The sequence below is a fragment of the Ammospiza caudacuta genome, chromosome 18, assembly GCF_027887145.1.
Source record: "Ammospiza caudacuta isolate bAmmCau1 chromosome 18, bAmmCau1.pri, whole genome shotgun sequence".
In the NCBI taxonomy this organism is placed as follows: domain Eukaryota; kingdom Metazoa; phylum Chordata; class Aves; order Passeriformes; family Passerellidae; genus Ammospiza; species Ammospiza caudacuta.
The window spans coordinates 14,988,506-15,008,801 of NC_080610.1; the positions used below are offsets into that span (position 1 = coordinate 14,988,506).

At 50.7% G+C, this 20,296-nt stretch overlaps 1 protein-coding gene across 1 annotated transcript in view; it reads right to left on the minus strand.

The window, feature by feature from the left end:
* Positions 1 to 3,714: 3,714 nt before the first annotated feature.
* The window catches only part of LOC131565763 (transmembrane protein 132D-like), a 181,432-nt gene continuing 164,850 nt past the window's right edge, over positions 3,715 to 20,296 (minus strand). Inside the window, exons 6-9 of the mRNA XM_058816822.1 lie at positions 10,627 to 10,832; positions 9,401 to 9,674; positions 7,599 to 7,790; positions 3,715 to 4,869 (exon numbers count right to left, since the gene is read on the minus strand). Coding sequence (XP_058672805.1) covers positions 3,715 to 4,869; positions 7,599 to 7,790; positions 9,401 to 9,674; positions 10,627 to 10,832 — 1,827 coding nt within the window. The remainder of the gene's footprint in view (positions 4,870 to 7,598; positions 7,791 to 9,400; positions 9,675 to 10,626; positions 10,833 to 20,296) is intronic.

Consider the following 20,296-nt stretch of genomic DNA (forward strand, 5'->3'; position numbering starts at 1 on the left):
AGCTGGGATCTCAGCTGATTGCCTGAAACATGGAATTCCTCCTGGGATGCTCAGGGTGTAGAGGGCTTTGCTCAGCAGTGTGGGCCCTGTGCAGTGCAAAAAGGGAATGTACACACCCCCCCCTCTCAAAGACACACACATGCAAAAATCCCTACAGGAACTCGATGTATTCTGCTAATTAGCAGATTAATTAGGGTGTTTGCTTGCATACAGGTGGCCACAGGTCACTCTCAGGATCCTGCACAGATGTGACTGTTCTGTTATTGTTCTGTCACAGATGTGCAGTGACTCTGGGCACAGCACCTCACCCTGGGCTCCCCAGGTCAGCAAGGAACACACCTTGCTCAGAGCACTGTGAGCTCCATGAGAAAGAGCACTAGAAATAAACTGCATTATTTATGGCACTGCCCTATGACAGCGGCAGTTCCAGCTGCTGCACACACAGGCAGCTCTGAGCAGGCAGACAGGCTCAGATCTGCTGCCAGGATCCCCGGTGCTGCAGCTGGAGGCTGTTTGTGCTCAGAGCACATCTCTGGGCTTTGTGCTACCAGAGGAACTTGGGTTAGTGGCTGCTGTTCCCCAGAGGCAGCTGAGGCAGCAATGGGATGGAGCAGGAATGGGATGGAAAAGGAATGGGATGGAAAAGGAATGGGATGGAGCAGCAATGGGATGGAAAAGGAATGGGATGGAAAAGGAATGGGATGGAGCAGGAATGGGATGGAGCAGCAATGGGATGGAGCAGCAATGGGATGGAGCAGCAATGGGATGGAAAAGGAATGGGATGGAGCAGCAATGGGATGGAAAAGGAATGGGATGGGGCAGCAATGGGATGGAGCAGCAATGGGATGGAGCAGCAATGGGATGGAGCAGCAATGGGATGGAAAAGGAATGGGATGGAGCAGCAATGGGATGGGGCAGCAATGGGATGGGGCAGCAATGGGATGGGGCAGCAATGGGATGGAGCAGCAATGGGATGGAGCAGCAATGGGATGGGGCAGCAATGGGATGGAGCAGCAATGGGATGGAGCAGCAATGGGATGGGGCAGCAATGGGATGGAGCAGCAATGGGATGGAGCAGGAATGGGATGGAGCAGCAATGGGATGGGGCAGCAATGGGATGGAGCAGGAATGGGATGGAGCAGCAATGGGATGGGGCAGCAATGGGATGGGGCAGCAATGGGATGGAGCAGCAATGGCATGGAGCAGGGCAGCTCTGGGCAGAGCAGGGTGACAGGCTGCTCCCAGCACAGTCTGTACCTGCTCCTCCCAAGGAGGGGCCTGGCCACACGCTGGGGAGGCAAACCTGCATTCACACCTGGGCTCCGGAGACACCTGGGCACCGTCACCCAGCCTGCCTCACTGCAGACACCACGTCCTGATGTGCAAAAAGCACCCAAAATAGCCCCAGAGCTGGAGGCAAGGCTGGGCTGGACCTGCTAGGGACCTGGGGAGGCTGCCTGTCTGTGCTGCAGCTCCAACGCTGCTCACCTCACCTGGGAGCTCAGGCAGAGCTTGTCTGGAGCCTGCACTGTCCTGTCCTCACTGCTGCACCTGGTCCTGCACTGCTGCACTGCTCCTGTGCTGTCACTGCTGCACCCCGTCCTGCCCTGGGTCATCCAGGCCTTGAGCAGAGGTGCTGTAAGAAAGCAAAGACCATCTGATCTCCAAAGTTTTGGGCACATTGGCTCTGTCCACTCACCTGCTCCCTTAGAAGGTGCATAGCCAAAGGTGGATCTTCCCAGAGGAGAAAAGCAGACCCCAAACCCACAAACTCACATACTGGGCTCTCAGGCTAGAAATAAAGCACGTGGATTTATTTGCAAATAGTTCCAAATCTTGTTAGGGTGACTCGGTGCACGTACATCTGTAGCATGACAGGTTGTTGGTGCTGCCTGTGGTCCCCCCGCACTGCCAACACAATTCTGTGAGTGGATTGTGCCTCCTGCATCCATCAAAGCCCTCCTGTCTGTACTGCTGCCAGCCTCCTCAGGGTGAATGTTCTGACAGCCAAAGGAAAGAGGCGTGCAGAGTAGGAAAAAAAGATGAAGCCACTAAAATGCAAATTTTATTCACAGTTGGCATGTTTATAAATATATATATTACATTCTTACAATCTACAGTACATTCTAAATATAGAGGGATTCAATCTAAGTGTTTGTGGGAGGGCGGGTGTGTATTAAACTGAGCAACCTAGATTCAATCTTGGAAGACTTAACAAAAAGAGGGCAAGGACTGACTCCAGAAAATAAAGGGGAGCTTGAAATATTTTTCTATATCAAATCCATGACCTGGATTTTAGCTAGTGCTTTGGCACTTTGCCACTGGCCATCGGAGGCTGCTCTTGGACCTCACAAGACATGTCCTGGTTTGAGGCTGGAGGGCACGTCGGGTTGGAAGGGTAGTCACTGAAATCCTACTGTATGTACATCCTTATCAAGAAAACAGAAGATAACCATCACCCCTGGGAGAAACAAATGCAATCTGCTGAGCTGAGCTGTGCAGGGTTCAATGTGGAACGTGCAGCTCTCCCCTGTGACCTCCCAGTGCCCTCTAAACGTGCTGGGCTAAGGATGGGGGGCACAAGGAGCTGACACAGGGCAGGGGATGGACCAAGGGGCAGCTGCTGCTGCTGGTGGCAGTTCAGCACACGGGGCACCGAGCCCAGGGACAGGGACAGCCCTGGGAAGGGACAGCAGGGAGAGCCAGGACAGCGTGGTACCAGCAGGGCTGTGCTCGGCAGGAGCAGCCCTGGAGTGATGTGCACGGGAGGGAAGGGAAGGGAAGGAAGGGAAGGGACCACAGCTCCAAGGCTGACTGATCTGGGGAGTGCCCTCAGGATACCAGATGGGGAGCTCCAGGGAATACAAATCCAAAACAGGACAATCAAACAAAGCGGGCTTTTAAAAATAGCTCATTCTCTCAAACTTTCCAAAAGACCCTCCTTAGGATGAGTGATAGTCTGAGTATAGATCATATCTTCTCCTATTTTACAAATTAACAAATACCCAAAATTGGCTGGCAAAGTTTATGACCTTGGCATCTACGTAAAAAGAGAGTTTCAGTTTGAACTGTATCTGTGTATCCACTGTCAGTGCTTGGGAGGCAAACATGCTGGTTTGTAAACAGCCCAGTTACGCCTTTATCCCCTCCAGACTCTTTGGAAATCATGACTCCTCAGCTCTGGGAGCTGCTTCATTCACTGCTGGTTTTTGTCAGCTTTAAATGAATGTTCCTGGATGGATATTCTCTGCACGTGGCCTGAACGATATGCTCTTCTCATGGATCTATTTATTCTCAGACCAATCTCTTGCTTTTAACCAAAGCTTGCAATATCGAACAGCAGAGCTGTGTGAGCTTTGTAATATCCAAACTGCACTGGAGTTTGTTATATTTATTGATTTCCTGGGAAAGCACAGAGAATGAGACTGTATTATTTTTCTAAGTTTTTTTTCATGTTATCATGTATCAAAAACCCACACACATCTCTCACTTCCATCTCTGAGCACAGAGAGGACTTGAATTTAAACAGCTGTCCAGGATCTCTGCTCTCCCAGCTGCTTTTGGGTGGCTTCTTGGGGCTCCAGTGAGTAATTATCCACCAGCTGATTCCTGTCAGAATACAACACTTTGCCCCACTACCCAAAATTAAAGGCAGAAGGTGAGTGAAAAACAAACAAACGAACAAACCAAACCAAAAAAGTCTTTTGTGTCTCATTACGCATTTTCGTGTAACCTCTCCATGTAGTTTTTAAGCTCCTTGCACTCCCCCAGGTCCATGTCCTGGCAGACCCATTTAATGTCATCCTCGTTACTCATCAGGATTGAGTTGACAGTTGGACAGCCATCGTCAGAGGAGATGGTGGTGAAGGTGGTGAATTTCACCCGTTTCCTCTTGGAGGTAGGAGAAGCGGTTGGCTCACTTTTCTGTTCCTTGCCCTCACTGAACGTGGACTCAGGAGACCTGAAGGACTGTCCGTTGATGTTTTTGGTGGCAGTTGTGCTGAGGAGGTATTTGCTCTCCTCGTAGTCCACCCCCCTGTCGATGGCTGTGATTTGCTCATCCTGCTGGGATGAGAAGTTGATGTGATTCTCCAGCAGCTCTGTCCTGTTGCTCAGCCCCACCCAGTCATGGGAGTGGCTCATGCCCTCCTGCTCCTCGAAGGGAACCTGCTTGTTCCTGTACTTGAGGGCGAAGGTGACGCAGTTGATGAGGAACACGAGGATGGCCAGGCAGAAGACGCCCAGCAGGGCGTACATGCCGATCTCCAGGTCACTCAGCCCCCGTGGGGACGGCACCAGCTCGCTGTCCTCGCTGTCCCCACCGGCCCTGGGCAGATCCACCTGGGCGGGGAAGCTGGTGAAGTCCAGGGGCACGTTCTGGCTGGCATCGTCCAGGAGGCTCTCCCTGTCCTCCTTCCTGCTCAGAACAGACCTGTGCGTGGTGGTGGCCCTGTCCTGCTCGTGGCCCACGGAGGAGCTGGAGTAGTGCCCGTCCCCTCTCTCCTGCCAGGGGCTCTTGTGGCGCCGGTCGCTCTCCAGCTGGACACCCCTGTGCTTGCTGTCGCTGGCGTTGGGGCTGGCGTCACTCTGCCCAAACTTGACCTTGATGCTGCCACTCCCGACAGCCAGGATGCTCTTCCTTTTGGATTTCTGGCATGACTCGCTGATCACCATCTCCACCTTCACCAGCGTGCCCTGGCCCTCGGTCTCAGCAGCAATCACAGGCCACTTGAACTTGGGGTCGTGGTGGATGGACACCACCTTCTCATCCAGAGAGGTGGCTGACAAGGAGAAGTCTTTGGAGTCATAAATATCCAGGGGCATGACAGATCCGTCACTGAACTGGATCCAGCAGCTGATGGCTGCTTCCTGTAATACATAAAACAAATACAGACCCACTCAGAGTGATCCTCAGGGAAATGTGCTCTGCTCTGATCTGCTCCCTCCTCCTCACAGGATCCTCACACCAATAGTGATCAGAACAGAAATAAATAGGGAGAGTAGTGAAATTAATGTCTTGCCAAGGTGCGAAGAGAAATACTGGGCTCAAAGTCTCATTGATAATAAGATTGGTTTCCACAAAGGTGCTTAAAGGAGCTGTGTCCCCTGGGCTCTGCAGAATCTACTTCAGCACCATAATAAATTGCGTGTCAGGGAGCATTACCAGTGACTGAGATCATTTACTGTTGTGTATTTACACTAAAAAAACCCAACATTATTTCTAAACTGCTTAAAATACAAAGTCTCCTCTCATTACACAAAGCACATGTTAAAAGATGGCTAATGCAGCAAACAGGTCCACACATGACTCCACACCTTCACTCCTTGATCCCTGTCTCTCAAATTAAATTAGCAGATTGTATAAGCAGAGGAAACCAATCAGTTGCTTCTTTAGAAAACAGCCAGGGCAATTTTTACGCTTGTTAGCAATTAAAAGCAAGACAATAATAAAGTTTAATCTTGTGTCACAGCAATGCAGATTGTGTACTCCAGTGTGCATGGAGGCTTTCACTGAATGCCAATGAATCTGACCTGGGTACTAAGAACATGCCTCATGCTGCAGCTTTCCTGGGATCCTTGACTTTTGGCTTCTGATTTGAAACATTTCAAAGGATTTTTGAATTTCAGAAAACATGTGCTCACACATTTCTGAAAATCAGGTCCTCTAAGGACTCTCAAATGGCTATTGAAAATTGTTGTGGCACCTGAAAAACAACTTCGTATTCCTACATTGATCTTTACAGATAAAATTCAAATTCTCTTCTGGAATCTCATTCCTGCTTCTGATGGTCTGAGCTGTCCTGGTTGGGGTATCTGCACTGGAAAATCCCCACCAGACAGACCTGGCTCCATCTGTGGATTCTTTACTGTCTGAAATGAGCTTTTCTATGGTCAGAATTGGGATCACCTTGCTGTGAGAGTCTGACAAACAGACAGACACCCATCCAACAAATCAACTTGTGAAAACTGTGAATATCAAAGTCCTGTTTCTGTAAATAAGCAGTTTTTCATACAGACAGCATTTACATTTTAACTCCACATATGTACAGAGAACAAGCACATTATCCTTTAAAGTGCTCACAGCACAAAGTCATTCACCTGTTCAGAGCATGGAGAATAAGCTTCCAGTCCTTTGGGACTGTAGGGTGCACATTCTACTGGCCTGATTCCGAAATCCTCCGAGCCACAAAGCTCCCCCTGCTTCAATGGGAGATTTGCTTCTGTCTCTATTTCAGGCCAGAGCCCTAAGACTTTGCTGACACTGTCATAAATCCCAGCTTTGTGTTTATTAATCTTTGGCTGTTTCTTGAAGGCTGCATAGAATTTATGTCATCAACTCTCATCCTCCCACTGTGTTGCTTAAACCTGCATAATCATTTAATAATTTTGCATTGCTTTGCTTATAGGGACTGCTCTGAAAATCACGTCCTGAGCATTGGAGGGACTCAGCTGCCTTTGAAAGCAGAGCCAGCCCTGCCAGTGTGGGGGGCACAGAGTTTCCTCTCTGGTTTTTGTGGATCCCTGACTGCAGCCCTGCAGGAAGGACCTGCCCAGACTCCATTTCTGGGGGCTGAAATGCCCAAGCTGGGCACACAGTGGGGCTGACTGGCACCAAGCCCTGCCCCTGGGCTGACTGGCACCAAGCCCTGCCCCTGGGCACAGTGGGGCAGACTGGCACCAAGCCCTGCCCCTGGGCTGGCCTCAGGGCCCTTTGTCCGACCCCCTGGGCCATGGATGAGCTCACTGGCCTTCCCTCCACCTGCCTGCCATCGATTCCTTCACTCCTGGAACACTGCACATTTTTATCACCCTATAAAGACAGCAGCTCTTCGTTATTTCTCATCCTGCATCCCAAGGAAAATGGGGATTTTAATTCACCCCATGATGAATTAAAGCACCTCAGCAGTTGGCCAAACTTCAAATGGGGATGCCATTTGCCTTTAAAACTCAGAACATGCTCGAGTGTTAAGAGCCCAGTGTATCCTTGATGAAAGTCCCAGACTGATGGATTTGGTTTGGAAAAACAAGTTTACATTTCAAATGTGTACAGAAGCACAAGGACAAATACCAAGCAGGGACTGATGAGGCCATGGCAAAGTCCAAAAGCCCTTGGTAACTGTTGGTTCCCTAATAAAGGAACTAAGGGTAATAAGGGAAAAAAATGGTTTATGAAATCATGAATCAGGAAATGAGTCAGTGATGCTGATTCACATTCTAGTAATGAATCAGAGTGAAAGGGATGCTCCCTGACTTCTTAAAGTGCTCACAGGAAGTGACTAAAGGAGAAGAGTCTGGCACAACACGAGGCACTTTCTCATGTACAGGTGGAATGAAAGGGATGATTTGGATACCTGTGGTGAGAGGTGAACATGGCAGGATATCCCAGAGGATATTCAGAGGGTGCTGAATGGGACAGAAAAGGTGTGCGTGTGTCTGTGTATGTGTGGGTCTTTGCTTTGCTGCTCAGGACCCTTGGTACCTTCAGCAAAGTCCCATACACAGAGTGTTTCACCAGCACACTGTCAGTAAAACCCTGCTCATCCCAGCAGCTGCAGGGTCAGAGGCAGTGCCTCAGAGCAGCCCAGCCGGGCACAGACCTGCTTTGGGGACTGCAGCAGCTCCTGTGCCACTGCGGTGGCAAAGATGGCCCTGTTGCTGCCCGGGCTGAGCTGCAGAGAGAGGGACAGTCCTGTCACCAGCTGCACTCCCAGGTCAGTGATTGTCACCTTCTCGTCCAGCACTGTCACTGTCTTCTCAGCCAAGATGGCATCCGAAAGGGGGGACAGGATCTGGAAAGGAAAGCTGCGGTTACCAACAGCCACTTTGTACAGCACCACGTGAAAGAACTGCACAGGATTCATGGAACACACATAAGGGATGTTCATGGCAATGGGATTTCTCACAGCAGACACCATTAAAATGATTTAAAAGGGCTACTCGCATTTTGTAACTCTTCTGCAATAACAGGGGCCCTATAACACCTTTTACCTGTCAACTGTAATCAGCTGTGCCACTCCCCTCTGCAGTGTGCCAACATCTGCTTCAGATGTGCTAACTGTAAATGTAATTACCACACACATCTGCCTCACGTGTAGTAACTAGTTGTAAATGTAATCTTCATGAGAAATTTAAGTATTTGATTAATCCTCATGTTTTGAAGTGGCATAAATATAATGTAGTCTGTAGATTTATATAAAATCCACTGAATAAATGGTATTTATATCTAAGCTGTGGAAAGGAAGGGTAATGTATTGCTACAACAACCTCTCATGGTACTGAATGCAAAATTGACAGAGAGAATTTGTTTTGGTTAAGAAAATACACACAGAGGTCAGTGCAGTGATACATGACATCCACGGTGCTCATTAGCAGAGAGTTGAATTTAATGATCCATACAGGGTACAGAGCATCTCTGAAGCAGCTCATAAGAGGTATTCTTTAAATATAACTTGCTCTCAGATTTTACCCTTGGATTTTTCTTTCCCCAGTTTTATGTACATTGGTCTGAGCACTGTAAATTCCAGAGCTTTAGAAAGGCATTCAGAAAATCTCTGCAGATTGTGCAGAAAGTAAAAAATCTCAAATCCCATTTCTCCAGCCTTGACAACCTCGTTATCGACAGGTGTGCTGCTTGTTTTGTGCTTTGACACTTTGGGATGATAAGCATGTTTGGAGAGAGATTTTCTCCCTGTTCTAGTGTTTGTTAACACGTATTCTACTTCAGTATCACTGAAATAATCGCTCCCCCCATCTCCTTTTCCTTCTCTTTTAATTAATATTTGGATTAGTATTCCAGTCTCACTTCCTTAACCTGGATAATTTTCACTTTACCCTTTGCTCTGTAGTGCAGGCTGGGAGAACACTGAGCTGTTCAGCAGCTGCACACCTTGTGATCAAATCCTGGCTCCAGGTTCAGAAGCAGCCTTAGACAAAAATAATCAGAAAAAGCCTCCCAATAGACAGGCTGGATTAAATTAAATGAAACTATGATCTACTGCACTTTGGGGCCCCAGATGAGGAGAGAAAACCATCTCTGCCATGTCTTCTAGTCCTTGCTCCTATTCTGTTCCATTCAGAAGCTCGTGGCTCCAGTTTCTGTTGTGAATGCTGGATCACCCACGGCCAGGGAGGGGAGTTGAAGGGAACAGAACATGTCAGTGATCTCCCTGCCTGAATTGTGGCTGGGAATTAGGGCAGGAAACAGAACACATCAATGATCTCCCTACCTGGATTTTGTAGGGGAATTAAGGCAAGAACAGAGCACATCAATGATCTCCCTACCTGGAGTTTGTAGGGGAATTAAGGCAAGTAGAGAACACATCAGTGATGTCCCTACCTGGATGGTGGCAGAATTAAGGGAGGAACAGTGATGTGATGAGCACATCAGTGATGTCCCTACCTGGATGGTGGTCATGCCCAGCTCCAGCCCGACCAGGACCTGTCCCTCGTGCAGCTGGGCGATCCTGGGCTCCTCCACCTGCATGAAGTCCCTGACCAGGTGGGTGATGTCCAGCTGCCAGTCTGAGCCCAGCAGGAAGCTGAGCTGGGCCCCGGGCTCGGGGGGCTCGGCCACGAACTGGGTGAGCACCCTGACCATGGCGTGCTGGTACTGCAGGGTGCAGCCCCTGCCCCTGCGCTCGTCCTCGTCCTCGTCGTCGCTGTCCCTGGCCGGCCTGGGGACAACAGGGGACAGGGTCAGCTGTGCTGAGAGCTGCTGCTGGCCTCAGCCTGCAGCCTGCTCCTGCAGCTGCTTCCTTCAGCTTCTCCCCCCCTTTTGTCCTGTTTCCCGTGTTCGTAACTCAGAAACAGCACTTGAGACCATCTCTGGCCTCCCAGCTTTGCCACCACACTGTCCTCCCCAAGCATCTTCCATTGTTTCCCATGTCAAGTCCTTGCTTTCAGGACCTTCACACTTCTTTTCTTTCTGGATCTTCCCATAAACATCTTGGTGTTGCCATGGAAATCTCCCTGCACCTACACACACATCCCTCTCTGTACAGTACAATTTGAAATCACATCTCCACCAAAATGTCTGTGTTCTGATGCTAACAGAAACCTGTAATAAATGGCTTCATTTGCAGGTGGGAATACCAAGCACCTCCTTTATCAACTCGTTCCTCTTGTTCTTAATTACACTGACAAGAGACGCAGCCAGCTCTGACCTGCTTCATCCAGCCTGTGTCCTGTGGGCACTGACAGTGTGAGAGCTCTGTGTCCTGCCTGTGGGGCACTGATCACTGCACCCCACGGGGTGGAAGCAGCTCTGTGCTAACTGTGACACTGGCAGTGGACCCAGGAGCTGCCAGGACCTGTGAACAGGCTGCAGACCGACCAGCCCTGCCAGAGCTGCCTCGTGCCTGATCCTGCCTAACCTGACCAATTGGCCCTTCCCATCTCAGCCATTAGTGCTACAAAGGGAAATTGATTTCCAATCCAGGTTCATGCATCTGCAGCTTCCATTTCCCTTACCAGTCCAGTGCAGGAGCCTATTGAATAAATGTCTGGTGACCTTCAAATTCCCAGCAGAATTGCATTAAGGCCAAATGAGCATGTTCAGATCCTCTGGCCCTGACAGGTCCCTGGCAAGTGCACGGCCCAGAACGAACAACCCCTAATGAAACCTACCTCTTATTAGAGATGATGGGGACTCTCCAGCCCTTGATCTGATTGAGCTCTGTGTCAGAGACCTCAATCTGCAGCGGGAGACGAGGGATCCACACTGTCATCTCCAGGGGGGCACTCAGGTGCTGGTAAGTGAAATTAACCACGACATTCACTTTGCCTTTCATTTCCTTCCCGTTGACAAAGACATAGTCACATCTGTCAGAAACCTGAAAATAAAAAGGACAAGGAAAAAAAATTAATGAGTCTCTTCACTAATTATAAAGTTCACCACACGCTGGGTAAGTGAGTGGGAGGAAGAGAAGGGATCTAGGTTTAAACTAGCTCCAGGTTCAGAGGACAGCATGGAATAACGAGGAAGGTGCCTGGTGTGCCCTTAATAGCCTGTGCAATTCAGCATCACTTTAAGAGGCTGATTTTTCCTGCTGTAAACAGTTCTGGTATAATCTAAGATAAGGGAACAGCTTTTTCTTGGTCCTTAATTCCCACTCCAGAGAAGGCTCCTGTCCTCTCCCCACAGCTCAGACCCCCCAGCCCTCCCTGAGAGCCCTCAGAGCCCCCTCACCTGGGAGGGCAGTGAGTGCCTGCACTCAGACTGAGTAGGGACAGAGCTCTCTAATGCAGCCCAGAACGGGACAGAGCTCTCTAATGCAGCCCAGAACGGGACAGAGCTCTCCAATCCAGCCCAGAATGGGACAGAGCTCTCCAATCCAGCCCAGAACGGGACAGAGCTCTCTAATGCAGCCCAGAATGGGACAGAGCTCTCTAATCCAGCCCAGAATGGGACAGAGCTCTCTAATGCACCCCAGAACGGGACAGAGCTCCTCAGGAGTCCTGCACAGGTACCGGGCAGCGAGTGGGGGGCTCACAACCAAACTCCTCCCAGGAAGGGCTCAGGGGTGGCCAGGGCCCAGCTCCAGCCCTGCTGCCAGCCTGGCAGAGCCCTGCAGCAGGAGCCAGCCCTGGTGTCCCTCCATTTATCACCTGCAGCTCTGGACATCAATATTGCAGAGAGTTAGTAAATCTCACTCAAGCAATTTAGCAGTAACTGCGAGGATCTAGGTGAGCTGACAGGACCTGTTCATTACACTTAGTTAAAATATATGAGTGAATGTACACGTCAAATAATTTATTAACTACCACTTTACTGTGCTGATGATCTGAAGGAATGATCTATTAGAACCCTGAGCTCTTTCCATAATCCATTACCAGCCAGACCTTCTATTCCATTCCATCAATGTATTTCATACTTCTCACTCTGCAATGTATAGTCTCGTCCTTGTCTGAATTTAATGCCATTTTCTACTTTTCTGTTTAAATGCTGAATGAATTTAAATCATATTTAAATATCACCAGCTTTTGTAGGATAATTGGCATTCCTAACGTTATTATCTTTAAACAACAACAACCCCCTCACAGACAGAGCCATGGCAAATACATTTCCATCCTGGCTTGTGTGAGCCCAGTGACACACCAAGGAAAGGTTATCGTGGCTCTTGCAGTGTCTCCCTCCCAAGCCACCTCTGCTCTAAGGTCAAACTCCTGAGTTGCTCTTGGCTTCAGCAGGAGAGTGAGGAGTTTGTTTACAGCAGATTTATGGGCTTTGTGTCTCAGGTGAGCCTGTTCTCAAGCTGAGCTTCTGCACTGCCACGGCAGCTGCTGGGTCCTGCATGTCCCCTGGGTGTGCCCTGCATGTCCCCTGAGTCCCCTGGTGTCCTCACGTATCCCCTGGGTGCCCTGCATGTCCCCTGAGTCCCCTGGTGCCCCCACGTATCCCCTGGGTGCCCTGCATGTCCCCTGAGTCCCCTGGTGCCCCCACGTATCCCCTGGGTGCCCTGCATGTCCCCTGGTGTCCCCCGCTCTGCCCGTCACCAGGGCACCTGGCTCAGGTGTCACTGCCTGAACTGTGATTTTTGGTGGGATTTTGCTGCTGGTTTTACTGGTCTGTGAGCTTGTGACGGGCAGCTCAGCCTCGGGGGCTGGAACTCAGCACAGACTCTCCCAGGCCACAGAGAGAAATGCTGAACTGGGCTGGGCAGAGATGGCAATCAGGCTCTCAGATTCTAAACTCATTAATGCTCGAGCAATAACAAGAGAAAGAAAATTTGGCAGGCAAACAGACCTGGATTCCAACTTGATCAGGGTTCACTGCACAAAGAGAGCTATAAAAAGAATCCATCCCTAAAAGACTACTGTAGGAATGATTAAATAAATACCATGACCTTGTGCCTTCAAGATTATGGTTTACAGAACAAAGTGAGGGTCAGGAAAAGGTGCCTGTGCTTGGGATAGCTGCTGGTTTCCCTGGCTGTGGGTGAAGCCAGCAGCACCATGAGCTCACTGAGCTCCCAGGCAGCCCTCCCTGCCTGCATCAATGACTGCACTGCTCTGCTGCAGCTGGCATGCAGGCCCAAGAGAGCAACAGCACAACAGGGGGCAATGTCCAGAACATGTCCATAAATCAGGCAGCATGTGCAGAATCAGGTGCTCAATGGGCAGCAGATCAGCCAGGCCCTGCTCCTGCAGCCACATCTGAGCTGTTCAGCACGAGGGAACACACAGGAGGGCACAAAACTGAAATATCTCCTGAGATTGTGTTCTCAGAGCCGTGAACGGGGCAAGAGGGCTCTGCCCTGGCCCAGCTCAGCTCCTGGGGCACATCAGGGGTGGCCAGCACCAGCCTGGGCACACACAGCCACTCCAGAAAGCCACTGAGCACCTTGGAAATGCAGCAGAGCCACACAGGGCCTGGGGAGAGGTGGCTGATTTGTGGGGAAAGCCAATCTGCTTATTCCCAAAATCCAGGGACTCCCCCATCTCTCATTTCCTCTCCTCCTGCCTCTGGGCTCTGCTGTCCCAGGGATGCCAACTCCAGCTTCCAGCAAAGGTGACAAGGGCTCAAGAGAGAAAGAGCCATTTTCTTTTCCTGCTAATGGACTGCTGGAATACATCTCTGTGTTGTGGCCACTGCAATCCAAGGACATTATAATGCCATTAAACCCTTCTGGTGCTGTGCTCCCTTGCTGAAGCTTTTCCAGGCTTTGTGTCACTGGAGCTTTTCACACACCTGCACTGAGCTGGCTCCATTAATTAGGGGAGACTGTACTTAGTGTTCACAAGATGCTCCAGAAATTCTCTCAGTACAGGGGGCTTTCATCTCTTGAGGGACTGAGCTCTGAATGGCTTTTTGGGGCACGAACCTGGCAGGTTATAAAAGAGCTTTGGGCTTCTCTGGGCTCCTGCAGGTGCCCCTCTTCTCCTTCCACCAGTGCAGAGCTGAGGCAGTGAACACAGACCTGAGCAGTGAGTGCTGGCTCTGGGGCAGAGGTCTGTGTGTCCCACAGTGCCAGCACAGCACAGAGCCAGAAATGGCATTTCCATGTGCCCACAGTGCCAGCAGAGCACAGAGCCAGAAATGGCATTTCCATGTGCCCACAGTGCCAGCAGAGCTCAGAGCCAGAAATGGCATTTCCATGTGCCCACAGTGCCAGCACAGCACAGAGCCAGAAATGGCATTTCCATGTGCCCACAGTGCCAGCAGAGCACAGAGCCAGAAATGGCATTTCCATGTGCCCACAGTGCCAGCAGAGCACAGAGCCAGAAATGGCATTTCCATGTGCCCGCAGTGGCAGCAGAGCACAGAGCCAGAAATGGCATTTCCATGTGCCCGCAGTGGCAGCAGAGCACAGAGCCAGAAATGGCATTTCCATGTGCCCACAGTGCCAGCACAGCAGAGCCAGAAATGGCATTTCCATGTGCCCGCAGTGGCAGCAGAGCTCAGAGCCAGCAAGGACATTCCCTCGTGCCCGTGCCCAGAGCAAACACGCCCTGCTGGCACTGGGTGCAGTGCAGGGCTGAGCACACCTGGAACACTGACTCTGCACGTTCTGGGGCAGTCACTGCAGAGATGCAGGGATGCTGCTGTGCCCCTCCTGCACACACTAACACAACCAGGGGCACTGCTGCTCCCAGGCAGTTTTACATTCACGTGAAAAGCCCGATTGTGTTGTTTGAGAAGGGCTCGTCTCTGTCCTCTGAAACTCCCCCCTTCTGAATGCTCTTGGGGTGTGATCACAAACAGAGCAATTGGTTTTTATTATTTTCCACTCTTTTGGTTCCCATTATCTGTGGAATCAAGCACCAAACTCCCGGAGGCCCTGCAGCAGGGCTTCCCCAGCTTGGGGGAACGTGGGGAGCAGCAAAAGGCCCCTCACAAACCCCACACAGTCCCTGCCACACCGAGCTCCTGCCTCTCCAGTGAGCACTGCTCCCATCCCTCTCCTAACAGCATTTCACTGCTCTTCCCTCTCCCCGGTGTGCAGGCTGTCTGTGAAACACCTGAATTTGGGCTGAGATTCCTTTGCTCCCATAAACCCAGTGGCAGCTTCTGGCTGAACAGAATGCAGAGCCCTAAAGGGAGAGAGGGAAAGGGAATGTACATCCCACCTCCCAGGAGAAGCACCCAGAACCTCACTGCCAGCTCTCAGAAATAACAGGAACAGTCTTTCCCCACCTCATTATCATTATTAAATTCCCATGGGATAACAGTAAAGCCCTCACAGGAAACTGCTTTCCTGCTACAGTAATTCTGTTGGAACTCTTAGGAAGTCACAGCTAATAAGTCTGTGAAAATAAAATATATCTTTGAAAATAAAATATATCTTTGAAAATAAAATATATCTTGAGCAGTTTGGGTCAGTGCATCTCAAGGGTGGCCAGCTGGGAAGGTAAGCCTCTGGTATTCCCCACAGAAATCAGTATTTGGGAATGACTCTGCCCCATCCCTGTCCCTGTAAATGATCCTTCCCCCCCGAGTGCTCCCTGTGTATAATACACACTTCAAACACAGCCCTGCCACCCTGGCAAGCTCATGGGATCTCTTGTGATTTAGCACTGCACACATTTTCCTGGGTCTAGCAGCACAAATGGGGATATTTAGTAAGGTAAGTTATGATAATGAGCCCTGCCTAAATCACTGCTGCCAGGAGAAGGACGGGGGAGGCTCTGCTAACCATTAAAAATGAATGAGCGGGGAAATAAATAAGCAAAAGCAGCTCATTTGAGCTATAAAAGACTCCAGAACACAAGCTGTGTACCAAGGCACAAAAGGATGAGGCCATTATTAGCTCCATAAGTCACTAATGAATGACTCGGGGGGGCAGAGTCACCTTTACTGAGCCGCGCTTAACCCGGGCACGGCTGAGCCCAGCCCAAAGCAGCAGGGCAGGGATGCTGAGCCCAGCCTAAAGCAGCAGGGCAGGGATCAGGAGCTCCGGGGATGCTGAGCCCAGCCTAAAGCAGCAGGGCAGGGATGCTGAGCCCAGCCCAAAGCAGGAGCTCCAGGCATGGCTGAGCCCAGCCCAAAGCAGCAGGGCAGGGATCAGGAGCTCCGGGGATGCTGAGCCCAGCCTAAAGCAGCAGGGCAGGGATCAGGAGCCCAGCCCAAAGCAGGAGCTCCAGGCACGGCTGAGCCCAGCCCAAAGCGGCAGGGCAGGGATGCTGAGCCCAGCCTAAAGCAGCAGGGCAGGGATCAGGAGCTCCGGGGATGCTGAGCCCAGCCCAAAGTGGCAGGGCAGGGATGCTGAGCCCAGCCCAAGGGATCAGGAGCTCTGGGGATGCTGAGCCCAGCCCAAAGCGGCAGGGCAGGGATGCTGAGCCCAGCCCAAGGGATCAGGAGCTCCGGGGATGCTGAGCCCACCCTAAAGCAGGAGCTCCGGGCACGGCTGAGCCCAGCCCAAAGCAGCAGGGCAGGGATGCTGAGCCCAGCCTCAAGCAGTAACTCTGGGGATCCCTGAGCCCATCCCAAAGCGGCAGGGCAGGGTTCAGGAGCTCCGGGGATGCTGAGCCCAGCTCAAGGGATCAGAACTCCGGGATTTTCCACCCCAACACCTCCCTCAGTTCCTGAGGGCCTTGCTTGCTGCCAGCCTTGCACAGTGACACGATGCAAGCCCACCCAGCCCTGCTACAAACAGATAGCAGCAGAGACCTGTGCACATGAAAAATGGTTTTTACTGCACTAATCCCCACCTGAAGCATCTCAGAGAGCACATTGATTAAGGGAACTCTGATACCAATTAATTTCTAAGAACTATTTTGGTTTGCTGTGCAGCTCTGTGGCAGACATCAATACATTATCCTCAGTGAACATACCCGAGTGAAGCACGCCATGGGACATTTTAGGGACTCACAATCCTGGGCAAACATCCAGCTGGAGCTGCACGTGTATCAGCTCGTTTGTGGTGTGACACAAGTCTGCTGGGTCGGTGTTACCACCTGAAAAATCCCCTCATTAACAGCCTCCCCTCAGGAATCACCTTTTGCTTTCTAAAATCCAGAGTTGGCACATAAAGCTTCAGTGGGTTTTTCCCTTCCATGTTTCTTTTGCCCCCGTTTCCACTACTAAGAACAGTCAGTTTCTGTAGCCGTGGTATTTTCTGAAAAATCCTTTCCTTAGGATTTTTCCTCCTGAGAAGCTGGGAGGCCTCAGGAACAAAATGCAGCCAATGGTTATCTGCTGCTGTGGGATGCAACAGGTGCATCTGGGATTGGGCTCATGGGGTTGTTTCTCATTAATGGCCAATCACAGCCCAGCTGTCCGGACTGTCTCAGTCAGTCACAAGCCTTTGTTATCATTCTTTCTTTTTCTATTCCTTGCTAGCCTTCTGATGAAATCCTTTCTTCTATTCTTTTAGCATAGTTTTAATATAATATAAATCATAAAATAATAAATCAGCCTTCTGAAACATGGAGTCAGATCCTTGTCTCTTCCCTCATCCTGAGACCCCTGCAAACACCACCACACGCTTCTCTGAGCAGTGGATTTGCACAGATTTTACAATTTTCTGGGGTGGCATGAGAGCAGAGCAGCTTCTGCCCAGCCCCTAGTGAACACATTTGGGAGTCTCTGCACACTCCGTGCTCAGCTGTGATTTATTCCTGCCCTGTTCCCCCTGGTGTGTCCCTGGTGCTGTGTCCCCTCTCCCGTGGCACTGCCACTCCAGCTGATGAACGCGCATTTCACCGGGGCTTGCAAGACACCTACATTTGCTTTCATTTTTGGGTCACGAAATTCACTTTCATTTCAATTTCAAATGATTAAAATTATGTAAAAATACCACAACATCAAGGAAAAAGTTATTTTAAAATGAAAAAAATCAAAACATTTCATTTTGGAAATGTCAAAACAAGTTGTTTCCTTGACACAGCAAGAACCTGGTAGCATCTTTTTCTTCTTGTTTTCTTTTGTCAGAGATGAAATTCCAAGGAAATTAGCATCATTTCACAAAGCTGCTTTACAGGAGTACAAATTCTGACTGAATAAACCCTGCCAAATTTCCCCCAATAAGCCTTAATCAACTGGAGCCACAAATCAAAACAAAATCATCACGATGAAACCTGCTCAATTAAAATACAATCTCATGGAAGCCGTGGTACCTCTGGCACAGTGAGTGTGCTATTCCCACGTGCAGGAGGGGACAGAAAGGCACAGCAGCACTTTGCACCAGCCTGGCTTTAAGGCCCTGCTCCCTCACACACCTGCTAGCTGGCTGTGTAATTTATTGAGATCAATACTCTGAAGGATGCTAAAGTGTTAAACTCCCACTGAACTCCAGGGGAGTTTGGTGTTAAGCCTCTCCAGAATCCAGCCTTTAATCTCCTTTGATGTATCTGTACCATCAGGCTGCTGTGCCTTGTTTTACAGGGATGCTGCAAAGCCTGATGTGTAAGGAACAAGGAGAGCTCAGGTGCTGGAGGTGCCCAGCTGCACCTTTGTGCTGATGACATTTCTGGGCAGTTTTTGGGGCAGGGGCAGCTCTGGGGGTGCAGCTCTGCCCAGGGCACACACAGACAATCCAATCCAATCCAATCCAATCCAATCCAATCCTTCCCTCCTGCTGCCCCCCACTCCCTGCTGCCGCAGCATGCCCCTGGTTTGCTGCTGGCTGCTCCAGGGCCTGTTTCCAGCTGGATGAGGAGGCTCCCTGCCCACCTGCTGCCCGGGATGCCCAGCGACTGCTCCTGGCAGTCAGGGACAGGATGGCAGCACAGCCTGAGCCAGGCTGGCACTGCCTGAGGAGCTGCCACAGCCTGCTGGGCAGTGCCCACCTCCTGCTTTACACTGCAAGAGCCACGATTGTTTGTAATAAACATGACAACACTTTCTCACTCCTGCTAATGAAGTTCCATCTCCCTCTCTCTCTGCATCCCCCACTGCAGCCATCCCAGCACAGCCAGCACCCCGAGCTTCCCATCTCTGAGCTGAGAATGGCATTTCTGCCCCCAGCAGCAAAGCTAAAAGAGCAGGAATGACAACAACAGCTTTGCTTCTCACTCGTGAAAGGGAGGCTGTCACTGGTCTCTGGGCAATAAATACCCGATGGCCAAGGGAGCAGAGCTGCTGAGCAGTGTGACAAACCCAATGGGCTGAACACCACAGCCAGGCTGCAAAGGGGACAGTCAGGTCCCAGACTGGTCAGATGCAGCCAGTGGGGCACCAGTGAGGACAGGAAGGTAATTAACACACAGAGCCAGCTCCAGGGGCTGTCACCCCGTGTGTGAGACCCCTGCCCCCTGTCCCCGGCCTGCAGGACCAGTGTGAGCAAAGCCAAGTGTCTCCTGTAAAGGCTCCAGCAGCGAGGGACCTTTTCTCTCATTGCCTGACCAGGGGCAGGTGTGGGGCTGGGGCTCCCTGCATCCCTGGCACACCTGCACACACACCCCATGCCCTGCTGGGGCTCCCTGCATCCCTGGCACACCTGCACACACACCCCATGCCCTGCTGGGGCTCCCTGCATCCCTGGCACACCTGCACACACACCCCATGCCCTGCTCTGAGTGCCTGCCCTGCTGGCACTGCCATCACACACCACACAATTACATTAACGAGCCTCTCTTGGTGCAGAGCTCCTGTTTTTCCCTTTCCTGAGCCATTCCTGCCCATTCCTGTGCCCAGGTGTGACAGCTGTGCCCGGGCAGGGCTCTCTGCCCCACCTGGGAGCACAAACACCCTGACACAGGCACTGCTTTCCAGGGGCTGAGGCCAGCACCTCGTGCTGAGCAGTGTGGATTGAAGCTCCTCTGCTCCTCCCCAAGGACTGCAGCTCCTCCACACACCCTGTGCTCATCCCCAGTCAAATTTAGTTTGCTCTGTTAGAAAAAAATAAGATCCTCCTTTAAAGGTTTTCATAACTTTACGGAAAATTGCTTCCAAATAAAATATAAAAATTCTTTATCATGAACTGATGAAAAAAGAAATTACCACCCTTACTGTAGTTTTATGCATGACTGCTATTAAACTTTGGCCCAACAAACCAACAGCTGTTGGATTTCTTTGTAAAGAAAAAGAAATACAGAAACTGCCTTAAAATGCCTTTTCTTTAAGGCTGTAAGAGAAATGTAAATTCTTCCAGACCATTCTGGACTCCTAAATTAGTCAGAAAAAAGCACTGGGCTGATATATCCCCTGCCTCCTTGCATTCACTCATCTCTCATCTCCATCACTGCATTGCAGACTGGAAGCGTTGGTATTTTTTTGACAACATTCTCATTTTTCCAGCTCCCAAGAAATCTCTAGACAGGGATTGTCAGTTCTGATCATGCAGCCCGTGCTGCAGCAACAGGTGGCCAGGCAGGGCTCAGAACAGCATTCCACCCTTTGCAGAGGGACGGCAGA